This window comes from Phaethon aethereus, assembly GCF_964289735.1.
Source record: "Phaethon aethereus genome assembly, chromosome: 3".
In the NCBI taxonomy this organism is placed as follows: Eukaryota; Metazoa; Chordata; class Aves; order Phaethontiformes; family Phaethontidae; genus Phaethon; species Phaethon aethereus.
Window position 1 is genome coordinate 41206394 of NC_138576.1, and position 12596 is coordinate 41218989.

At 44.0% G+C, this 12596-nt stretch overlaps 1 protein-coding gene across 1 annotated transcript; it reads left to right on the forward strand.

The window, feature by feature from the left end:
- Positions 1-703: 703 nt before the first annotated feature.
- On the forward strand, positions 704-1909 carry HTR1E (5-hydroxytryptamine receptor 1E; the record flags this gene model as incomplete). Its single annotated transcript, XM_081997252.1, has 1 exon — positions 704-1909. Exon 1 carries the CDS (start codon positions 815-817, stop codon positions 1907-1909), a length of 1095 nt encoding a protein of 364 aa, XP_081853378.1. The 5' UTR covers positions 704-814.
- Positions 1910-12596: the final 10687 nt, after the last annotated feature.

The window sequence follows — 12596 nt, forward strand, 5'->3', positions numbered from 1 at the left end:
AAACCTTTAAACATTGTTTGAAAGCTGCATGTTAAAGGTAACCTGAATAATTTTAATTTTAATTAATAATTTTTAAGTACCATTTCCAAGATATTAATACAGACATGAATATGAAAAAGCAGAATAGAAAACTGTGAAATGCTAGCATGCCTTTGCTGAGGTAGGCTGCTCTGTTTCTTTTTTCCAAAGGTGATACACAGAAGTAATTGATCCCTTTCATATAGCAATTAAAATGAAAAGGCAGATGGATGTCCTCAGTCCTTCATCTGCTGGAGCCTATTTAACAAGCAGGAAAAGGACTAGCTCCCAGTATCAATAATTCACAGAGATGTTAGAAATGTTTGTTGGAAGGGACCTCTGGAGGTCCCTTAGTCCAACTTCCCGCTTTAAGTGAGATCTCCAAAACCAAAGGAGAAACAACCAATTCACATCAGCAGAAAATCTGGCCCAAAGTGCCCTTTAGAGAAGAAAAAGAAATGAACTATGAATGCAGAGAAAAATAGGAACAAAAGGAAGGAGAAGAGAAGGAAAAACAGACCAAAATTTTTACCTGAGGCGGTAATATTAGAAGCATAAGACTTTTTGCCAAAAGGTGGGATTTTTCTAGGTTCACTAACAGATGTGGTTTTATCTTCTAGGAAAACAATGAACAGGAGGAAACCTGGAAGCTTTTTGCTGCTCTGTTGAATATGGGATTATAAAAAAAAAATTGCACCTGGAGCATCTTTGTTCCTCTTTCAGATGGGTGACTCCTGAACGTATTCGCTACCTGAAGCAGCAACTTCTTCTTCCACTGCGCATCCTGGAGGGGAAAATGAATTTCACAAATTGTACCACTGAAGCCAATGTGGCTGTGAAGCCAAAAACAGTAACTGAAAAGATGCTCATTACCCTGACCTTGGCCACAATCACAACCTTGACTATGCTGCTGAATTCTGCTGTAATTGCAGCAATCTCCACAACCAAGAAGCTTCACCAGCCGGCAAATTATTTAATATGTTCACTAGCTGTGACAGATCTCCTTGTTGCTGTTCTTGTCATGCCCTTGAGCATCACTTACATAATGATAGATAAATGGACTTTGGGATACTTCATCTGTGAGATCTGGCTTAGCGTTGACATGACCTGTTGCACGTGTTCCATCCTTCATCTGTGTGTTATTGCTCTGGACAGGTACTGGGCAATCACAGATGCTATTGAATATGCCAGGAAAAGAACAGCAAAAAGGGCTGGGCTTATGATAGTCACAGTGTGGACTATCTCCATTTTCATATCAATGCCCCCTTTGTTTTGGAGAAATCACCGCAGCGTCAATATTCCCAGTGAGTGTCGCATTCAGCACGATCATGTCATCTACACTATTTATTCCACATTTGGGGCATTTTACATCCCCTTGACTTTGATCCTGATCCTGTACTACAGAATTTACCATGCTGCAAAGAGCCTTTACCAAAAGCGGGGTTCGAGCCGCCACCTCAGCAACAGGAGCACCGACAGCCAAAACTCCTTTGCCAGCTGCAAGCTCACACAGACGTTCTGCGTCTCAGACTTCTCCACATCTGACCCAACCACGGAGTTCGATAAAATCAATACGTCCGTAAGGATTCCTCCTTTTGAGAATGACCTGGACCTGGCTGGCGACCGGCAGCAGATCTCCACAACGCGGGAACGAAAGGCTGCTCGCATTCTGGGGCTGATTCTAGGTGCTTTCATTTTGTCCTGGTTGCCCTTTTTCATCAAGGAGTTGCTTGTGGGCCTCCACGTTTGCACTGTCTCTCCAGAAGTAGCAGACTTCTTGACCTGGCTTGGATATGTCAACTCCCTTATCAACCCTTTGCTGTACACTAGCTTTAACGAAGATTTCAAGCTGGCCTTTAGAAAGCTCATCAGGTGTCGAGAACATACTTAAAAGTACTGGGAGATGATGATGATGATGTGACTCCTGGCCTTAAGAATGAGGAAAAAATTTGACTCTTTCACCACTTCCCTTGATAAAGGGGATTTTTGTGTTTGCGTATTTGCTTGACTTATCTTTAGCCTGTAATTCGTTCTGCCTTTTTTTTACCCCTAGTGTTATTCATGGTAAAAAGTTTGAAATAAATTTATTCTACAAAGGAACAGATTTTTTAGCAATGAAACAACAGAAGAAAAAACTATTAGATACTCATCTTTAAGACATTTTGTGTAATCAATGATTCGAGGCATACAGTGATATTCACTTTTATACTTTTTCATTTAAGAATCAAATGTCTAAATTACCATGCACTGTAGTAACATAAAGACTTATAAACTGAACCCCATAAATACGTATTCAAAAATTAATAAACACTTTGTGGTCATGACAGTTAGAAGTAAATCTTTACTGCAGCATTCTGACAAAACTGTAACAGCCATTTAGAAGGAAAATAACCGCCATTTCCAGCTTGGGCTTAAGGCAGAATAAACCATTCCTTTCTTCAGGAATACACCCCCAAAACAGAAAGCAAAGTTCAGTTGATTCCATCTAAAAATGGATCCCATTTTGTACTCCAAAGTAATTATTTAAGTGTCTCTTTTTGTGTAAGGTTCTGGATTTATGTCCAAGGTATGGGACAGACACCTGTGCAGTTTGTTTGGCAATTGAGAGGATGCAGTGAGAGAGCGTCATGCTTGTAAGACCAGCTGCACATCTGACTGGTCATGTTTTTAATACCACTAACCATATTACACAGAATCACAGAATCATTAAGGTTGGAAAGAACCTTCGAGATCATCAGGTCCAACCATTAACCCAACACCACCATGCCCCCTAAACCATGTCCCGAAGTGCCACATCCACACGTTTTTTGAACACTTCCAGAGATGGTGACTCCACCACCTCCCTGGGCAGCCTGTTCCAATGCCTGACCACCCTCTCAGTGAAGAAATTTTTCCTAATATCCAATCTAAACCTGCCCTGGCGCAACTTGAGGCCATTTCCTCTTGTCCTATCACTAGTTACTTGGGACAAGAGACCAACACCCTCGTCGCCACAACCCCCTTTCAGGTAGTTTGTAGAGAGTGATAAGGTCTCCCCTCAGCCTCCTCTTCTCCAGACTGAACAACCCCAGTTCTCTCAGCCGCTCCTCATGAGACTTGTGCTCCAGACCCCTCACCAGCTTCGTTGCCCTTCTCTGGACACGCTCAAGCACCTCAGCATCCTTCTTGTAGTGAGGGACCCAAAACTGAACACAGGATTTGAGGTGCGGCCTCACCAGTGCCGAGTACAGGGGCACGATCACTTCCCTACTCCTGCTGGCCACACTAGTTCTGATACAGGCCAGGACGCTGTTGGCCTTCTTGGCCATATTTCTTCAGGGCTCAGGCCTTGTGCCTTGTCCAGTCCTGGGGTGGCATTATTCACTTGTGCCACCCTTCACCGGGACCTTGCGGTGCACAACCCCATGGATCAGTTGATCTTACCCCACAGACTTAAACAACTGGCTAACTTCTCAGCAGGCCAACCATATGCAGATATTCAGAAACATCACCTAAACCCAAATTATTTTCTGTTTGAACAGAAGAAAAAAAAATAGGGAAAATATTTTTTTTAAAATAGCAGTCTGCACATCTGCCTTATCGTTATCTCACAATTTGCAATGTCATTCTTGTCAGCTTAACCTATAATCATGTCCTTTAATGGAATTTCTTGTTCTAGGAGTCCTTCACAGAGTTACTTCCCTTGTCTTGAGAGACAGTCAGAGAGTCCTTCATATCCTGTCTTCAGTGCTTATGAAAGTTAAAATGTCCTGGTTCAGCTATTGTGGAAATCAGGCTGGGAAGGGGCAAAATCAAAGCTGAGAATCTGGTATTGTCCATTAGCTACTCCTAAACACTGTTTAAATATTGATTACTTACCTTGCACGATAGTTTTCTTCCCTGTCCATTTTTCTGGACAAATTCTTTTTGAATTATACTGATATACCATATAGAAAATACCACATACATCAACCTGACATGCAATAACAGTGAACTATAGCATGGCAGCTCCAAACCCATCAAAACAAATATTAGAGGTAGCAAAAGTGTTTGTAACAGCACTGGAAGCCATCTCTGAAAAATGTTTTGAAAATTTACAAGATGACAATAATTTTTCTTATCAAGAGTCAAGGAACTGTAAGTAACATGTGAGTAATAAACTCCAGATGGAGCTGAGAAATGACATCCTTATTTCTGAGAGAAAGCGTTCAGTTGGAAAGATGCAGTGCTGCAAGTTGAGTGTAAATCAAGTTTGAAGGTGACAAAAGTATGACCTACCGCTTACACACATGCAGTGGGATTCTGCTTTAAGGACTCCAAGTTTTCCATGCCTGAGTTGAGGAGGTTTATCTCCAGCTGCCCTTCTGAAGCTACTGTCACAGTCGCCTCTTCCAATTGCCTTTAGGTTCCCTACTAGCTAACATTAATACCTAAAAAGAGGGGAAAAAATAATCTTAGCCACTGAAAACGTTTTCTCCATTATGGTTTTTCCTTTTTGCAGCTTGTTGGAGGTGGAAACTGTTGATTAAAGCTGGGGAAGAGTGACCTGACCCTGCCTATCTATAAAAAATTCCAAAGCAGCTCCCCAGAGTACATATACTATTAGGAAAAAAAATAGCTGGGAGTTAAAATAAAAAGTAGCATTTGTAAGAACTGCTGCAGAATAATTTTATTTTTTTCTTTCAGCAAGCTCAATAGAAATGATTAATAAAGTACAAGGATTGTGCATCATTTCCCCAAACAAGGTGACTACCGCAGGGTGCACAGGCAATTGTTGCTAGAAGAGAGTAGGTTTTCGTGTCCCTTGGGCAGTTTGCTGCTCTGCTACAAGGGTGCCCAGCTACAGTAATGATCAGCAAGGGAAAATTAAATGTGCAAGACTGCCCCAGCAGACAGCCTGAGTCACCCTGAGGCACTCGGCTAAGATGAGGCAGAAGCTTTGCCCCAGCCAGCTTCTTTGGGGCTGTCTCTGGGGCTCGGCTTCAGCCGCGGGGTGGGTTGCACAGGGGTCTTCACTGGGAGGAGGGAAGAGGTGGGAGTGACAATGCTGTGGAAAGGTGTTTCAGAGGGGAAAACCAACAAAATGAGACAGGCTGCCAACTCTGACTGCTGCTCTTAAGGGCACACAGAATAATTTAGGTTGGAAGGGATCTCTGGAGGCAGAGTCCAACCTCCACTAACAACCCTCAAAGTGGGACCAGCCCCACAGCTACATGCTGCTTCCGGCATGCAGTGTGCAGTCACGTTTCTCATGCAAAAGTAATGGCTCAGTTAACTCTGTCGCTCGTTTAAAGCCAGAAGTATGGCTGAAGGACCAGAAATGGCAAACATGACCACCACAGCAGCTGTTGTACATAGGTAGAAATGTTTCAGAGACAGGTATGCTCTGCGCTGCATCATCTTCATCTCTACTAACGTCTTTCTTTTAGTATCTTATCTCCACTATTGCCACTCGAACTACCAATCAGGTTGAAGACTGTATTCAATTTTAATATTTAGAGGTAATTAACAGGAAGGAACAGATGGATGGCTCATTTTCATGCTTCCCTGTTAACTAAAGACTCACCATTCACTGCCAGCTGACTACTGCTTTTCTAATTAAGTCATTAACTAAACACAGAGCTATGTTTTCCAACAAATGCCACTAGATTGATGAAGATGTCCTGTACGTTTTCCCCACGCTCAGACTCAAAGTCAAGAACAATTTAAAGGATTGTTTACTTGAAACAATTTAACTTGATCAGAAATTTCCTGTTGTCTCATGGAAATAAAAACTTTTGCTAGTTTGGCACCATTGGTTGGCAACTTCATTTTTTTTTCTGTGTTAAGCACTTGCTGATTTTACAAAGGATTTAGAGACATTTCCTAAATTTTGACTTCTTGTCCATGGCAACTCCCCATTCATACGTATCCTGGATCAGGCCTAGCCACACCATGCTCTGCAGTGCAAGCTCTTCCCAGCAAGCTCTTAATGATGTATCCAAGACCTTCAGTCTACATCCATCTTCCTTAGCCTCTCTAAAACATCTTTCCTCCTCAAAGTCTTGTTTTCCCTAATGCTCCCCTTGCATAGTTGTCTTCCTACCTTTCTTCCTATACTTCTTGGAAGTGTTTTCCTCCCCTCTCCTTCACTCCCTACAGCAGAGTTCATACAGACCTGCCTATTCAGCCTCTCTCATCACTTCTACATATTTTCTCAGAGTGCTGTTTCTTCCTGTCTTTACACCCCCAACTCACCATCCTGCCTTTTGGGTTTTGCCTCTCTCTAATCCCTATATTTATTGTGGTTATACTGGAGCGAGCCCCCACTCTCTCCCCCCTTCTCAGCACTGTTATCAGGATTCCCATGACTGGGGGTGTTCAAGTCTGTCAGGTTTTACTCTGTCTCACATGTGTCCAGGCCATATCCAGAAGTTTTTTGCTCTATGTAAGCAGCCAGGGCTTTGGAGTGAGTTCATACCTCCCTAGTCCTGAAGACTGCACCCATCACCCAGCTGGCCTTCCCAAAAGACATATCCTTCAAATGCTATTTTACCTGCTATTTTTATCTTGTCACCCTCCTTCTGTACCCTGTCTTTGTTGTCCTCTTTCTACCATATTAAAATGTACCCTCACATTACCATTTTAGGGACCTGTATCTTCACTTTTAGAGACCTGCACGAGTAACTCAGGTAGCACTCAGCTCCTGGTCTTCTGCCTGTGCCAACCTCATCTCTCCTCTCTGCAAGCCTTGTCTTCACCACCTCCATGCAGTGCAACATCTCTCCTGTTCCTTGCAGCTGATGTTTTTTTCCTTCTCAAACCCACTTCTGACATGACTCCTGAAAGAAAAACAGTCAACATGGGCAGTAGAGGAATTACTGTGTGTATATGGTCTATCCTTTTTCTCCATCTTTCTCACATAGATCACATCATCTCCCTGGGTGAGCTCTCTCCAGTGCGTAGCACACCCTAGGCAAAGCAAAAGAAGATTAAGAACTGCATATGTCCTAAGCCAATTAGATTTGGCTTATCCACATCCCTTTAAGTTGAGGGTTCCCCACCACAATGATATACCAAGCTGTTCGCATCATGTAAGATTAATTTTTTTGATCTTCCTGAATGGAGATAGATAATGGGATTGAACTCTCCAAAAGGGTTTAAAACAAAGTCCCTGTTTCACCACGTTTACGTAAAAGGCTGTCACTATTCAGATTTCACTGCCACGTACTTGAGCTGTCCAGTTTTTCATAGTCGCCACTTCTTATTTCTCTGTACAGCCAGCAGACTCTGTCCTTTGCATGTACCAGGAGGGAACAAACAAACAAAAACAAACACGCAAACAAACAAGCAAACAAAAAACAAACAAACAAACAAACAAACCCAAAAAAGCTGTTTTATTTGGGACAAGATGTTAAAAGAATATGGGAATCTTTTCTAAGGACTCTATTTCCCCTCTTCTGTTTTCAACCCCAGTTATCAAAAAGTAAAGAGCATTGCAGTGTTGAGGGGAAATACAGGCTTCCAGCACAAGTGCAGAGATTGTCCTTGTGCCTGTGTATTATTTAACCGCTGCAAATATCCGTAACAAACAAGCTGGTTTATGTTCACCTTCTTCACAACCAAAAGATTTGTATGAAGAATTATCTTAAATTGCTTTATTGTTTAAGTGGACACAGTAAATATTGTGATATCTTTTATTGGTCTAGCCAATATATTACAAATCGTATTTCCTAAGAGTCCCATACAACACATAGTCCCTTTGTAATTGCTGTTTGTTTTTCTCTTCAGGCCAACAAGAATAAAATTTTTTAAAATTATCTGAGTTTGGATAAATTCCAGGTTCATCAGCTGTGAAATTATTCTTTAACATGCTATGTATGTAATATTGCCAACATTGCTCCCTTTCCCCTTGCCACTGCCAGGGGATTTTCACATTTTTCATGAATCACATGTAGGTGATGGCACATATATGATATTATATGATGAAATTACTCCTTCCCACTCGGTCTAAATTAACCATTTGCTACATTCAAGTTAATATAAACTGGAAATTATCTCCTGCCATGTCTATCAGCCCTGGAGAACAATTTACAAAATTTCTCATGGTTTAATGTGTCCCCACCGAAGCATACCACAACTCCACTGCCCATCACTGCTTGGTAACTGTGACTGGGAAGAATTCTGATAATTTCTATGAGTACTGAATTAGCCTTTAAAGGTACACTTTTAGTGTTGCTCCTGTAAGTAGAAGATGTAACTATGAGCAAGCTGTGGGAAAAAAAACATATACTAGCAAATGATATGAACCTCTGCTCAAAGACCTAAGGAATAATAATTTGTTTCAACTTTTTTCCTTCTTAATCACTTTTCTCTCCTCCTCATCTCACTATTTCCTGGCCTGTAGCTCCTCTTCATTAATTTTTCCGTCTGTTTCTTGTCTCTCCTTCCTTTCCTTCGCAGCTTTCCTCTGCACTACAGTGGCATCTAGTAACCTGTAGCAAGAAGCAAGGCTACCTTGTGCTGTGTTGATACACACCACCTAAGCATCACTCTGCTCTTGATTTTAGGAGATCAGGTTGCAGGCTCAGTTCCGTGCCACTGCTCCACACAGCCTCTGCTACTGTTTTATTGCAGTTTTACTACAAAACAAGTTTCTAATGTGCGTCAAGATTCTTCCAAATGAAGGATGCTGCGTAACACGCCACGATGCCTTCCCATGTGTCACGATTTTTTAAGATCGCTTTTTAATAATTCTCTCTCTTCTCCTCTCCCATGGGGCTTCTATCAGTGGAAACTAAAGCCGCAGCTAGTATGGCTCCCAGATGCAATAAGCAGTGTTGGAAATGCCCCCCCCGCACCACTCCATTCCTCCCACCACCCCCCATATTTCACCCTCTTCCAGTTGCTTGCACTGCATTCTTAAAATACATTAGCATATAGATCAGCTCTCTGAACTTTTCGTGGATTAATTTCCTGCATGACAAATTCTCACCCTCATTTCTGTCTGGTGCAAGATCCCATGTCATTGGGGTACTCAAATCTTCTAAAACACCATGTCTCCGATACTCATTTCATACGCCACATGACTGCCAATGGACATGTTTCTATGAGGTGAGGCATTAAAGCACTGTCTCTTTTCAACCACGCTTTATAAGACACACGTTTTGTCGATTAAGAAGAGAAATGTAACTTCTGGGAAGAGGGAGGACGGAATTCCTATTCCTTTGTAAAGTGTTGTTTTGCACGTAATTTGAAATTACTCAGCTTCTGGCTATTAATTTTAAAGGAGCACTAAGAAGCAAAACGTGAAATCACACATGCATGCCTGAACTACCTGTAACGAGCAGAGTGACCTTCCTGTGGATTTTACAACAAAAAAGTTGTTTCTTTCCAAAGCTTTATACAGCAAACTTTTCAGGGGAATAGAAAGCTCCATACAAATGAATTCCACTCCTATGATGCCACTAGAAATAATATCCCAGTCCTTTATAGGAGGAACAGCCTAACAAGCTGCTAGACTGCTGGGAAAAGCCTCAACAAGCTTATTTCTCCAATAAATAAAAAATCAGGCTAACACCTCTAGCTTCAGAGTTTTTAAATTGGAGAAAATGATCACTAAAATCAAGCCTATCAGCTAGAGCTTTATTTTTATTCATACATATTCCAGTGCAATTCCTCGTTCTTGTATTGCTAAGTCTGAATATGAGAAATAAAAATAACCACTTTTTAAATTTAACAAGAAAATACCTCTTATTTTTGCTATTTCAGGAGAACATTTTTGTATTATGACTGGACGATCATTCTGAAGCAGGCAGAAAGAAAAAATTAATTTGGTCGCAAAAGTTAATCTAAGATTGCAAAATTAAGCGTGGTTGTCTTGGTCCGATGCTTGCATATGCACACAAGTCACAGATCATAATCCTTTAATTTTTCACTACAGCAGTTTTGCTCCTTGCTGAAAAGCAGGTTATTTGTGGGTTTAATTAAGATGGTTGTACCCCCTCCCGCCATGCCTGCAGAGCCTATGGGCCGGGAGGGCATTGAGACCCAGGGCTTCGTGGCTGGCGGAGGCCATGCCTTGTCCTCCCCCGCGCAGCAGGGTCACGGTGCCACCGCTGCCGCAAGCCTTCCTCGGAGCCCGGCCAAACTGCCGCGTCCACCCTCGCCCTGGGGACTCGGGGCACCTCTGACCAAAACACAAGCGGGAGGTGTGAAGGACGGGACCGCTGCTCCCCTGGGCTCTGCGCTGAGCAAGCGGCCGGTGCTGCGTCCCCCGACCCCACCTCACCGGCACGTGGGTGACAGAGTGGGACCAGTGTCCAGACAGGCAACAAAATGGCGAACGAGCCGCCCGCACCTGCGTCGTGCCCCAGGCACCTCTCGGCGAGGCGTGGCCCCAAAGCAGCCACTGTCCCTCGCTCTGCAGCGTGGTCCGGCACACCAGACCCGCTCCACGCCGGAGAGAGAAACCCCCGGGAGAGCAGACCTACCTGGGCAGAGCCCATGCTGCCACATCCCTGCTACGTTAATCCAGCCCGTGTGGCAAGTTACAGCAAGACGGGCAACAGCAAGGGCTGGCTGTCGCTCCTCACGGGGTTGTACACACGCATCGGCCCGTGCAAAAGCTTGGGCCACAACATCTTGGCCAGCCGTCCAACACAGAAAGGACCCGGCTCACGCCACAGGGGTGCTTTTGCTTTGCTCGGTTGACCTGCTTTTTTGCCACCAAACTCTTCTTCGTCCTGCAGGGCGGCACGTACCCCGTGGGCAGCAGCAGACCAGCTCAGGTGGTAAACCAGTCACACTGGGGACCGCTTCTAAACCTCCCCATTCCCTAAAGCAGACTAACAAGTCCTGACTTTCCACAGACCAAAACACTACCAAGCAGGAGAGTCAAACCCACAGCAGAAGAGAGCATTGTCTGTCCTCCACATCCGCCCGGCCTGGCTGGGAACAAGCCATTTCTCTCATACAGACACCGCACGCGCTCTTCAGGCTAACAGAGGTACCAGCGGTGCGCACACATTACCGAGACCAAACCTAGCCCGCACACAGAAAACCACGGCACAGCAGCCCGTGCTCACCACCAAGACATCGTGCTGACAAAACCAAAGGAGGGGCTGATAACACCCACCACGCAGTGCCACCATTAGCCCCGAGCACCACAGCTGGGCTTCCCGCCACCTCGCACAGCAGCCACCGATGTTCACAACAGCAACCATTGCCAAGGCCTTGCCAGTCATTAAAGGTCCTGTTTTGGTGGCAGCAACTTCTCAGCTCAGCGCACAGCTTGAGCAGCCAAGGAAATGCAGTGGAAGGGACCAAATGCCCTTTTTGCTCTCTGGCTGGGGAACTGCAAACTGAAGCAGCCACAGACTGGTGGCCTTGCTGCTGTCCACCTCTGGGAGGGCACAAGTATGGATTAAGGGAGTTTTGGTCAGAGCTGGTAGCTTAGCTTGCCCTTAAATGTGTCATGTGGCAACTACCAAGAGCAGCCGTGGCACTCAGCAGCAGTCAGGCATGTAAAGGTATATGAAATAGTTCATGGGGCACAGAGCACCGGGCAGCTCCCACTGGCTCTCCTGGCTAATTGACATCCTCTCTCCTCCTTCCACATCCCTGTTTGCTCCTTCTCCCTTTTTGGAAAATCAGTCATTACCGATGGATCCTGATAGAGCCAGCACAGTCACCCCAAGTCAATGGTAATGACTAACAGCACACAAAAGATGGAGGTCCTCTGGGCCAACTGCACTCCCCTTGGAGATTAGAGTTATTTCTATATTGAAGAAACAGCCTGTAGGATATCTTCTAAAGGAGAAATGTTTTGAGAGGACAAAGTTTTGAGAAGTTCTGGAGCATGGTGATCTGCTAGTAATGTTAATTTTTTGTATATTGCACGCCCATAAAATTTTGGTAACTGGATCCAAAGTAAGTCACACAAGTAGGTGGTAGACTTGGTACTGTCTTCAACTGCCTTTGAATCAGTCTCTTGATGCACAAAATTTGGAGCTACTTTTGAAGGTTGCTTGAAAACTTGACTTACAATCTACCTTTCAGAGTTATGATAACCAACGATGTCTGAATGCTGATTATTTTAGGTGAGAGATCTTGTCTTGATCCATCTCTCTATTTCCTCCTTCTTTCACACATTCCCCCCTTATCCTGTTGGACTAATATTTTGCTGTGAACTATTACCTTAGAGCCAGTGGGTCACTTTGACTTCAGCAGTAGCACATGGCATGTGCATTCCTCAACCACTTAACCAAAAGCCACAGAAAACATGAGCAGCAGGACATGAAACGCTAGCAGAGGTAGAACATACCCAGAATGAGGGGTGATTTGCCCTCCTGATTTGCTCCCTACAGGTCCTCCCTGTATTTCTCAGCAATTCTGTATCTCTGCAAGAGCACTCTGCACTTTGTGGTACTCTCAGACCAACACTTCTGTCATTGGAATGACAGGGAAAAAGCTAAGCAAGCTGAAGAAGTGACAGGTGCTTCAAGAGACAAGTGACATTATGCTTTTACATATATACGTGCACCATTAGGGACAGAACTACCATCAGCAGCATGAAAACCACAGGCTGCTGCCATCTGAGCTAAAAGGCATACTTTTCT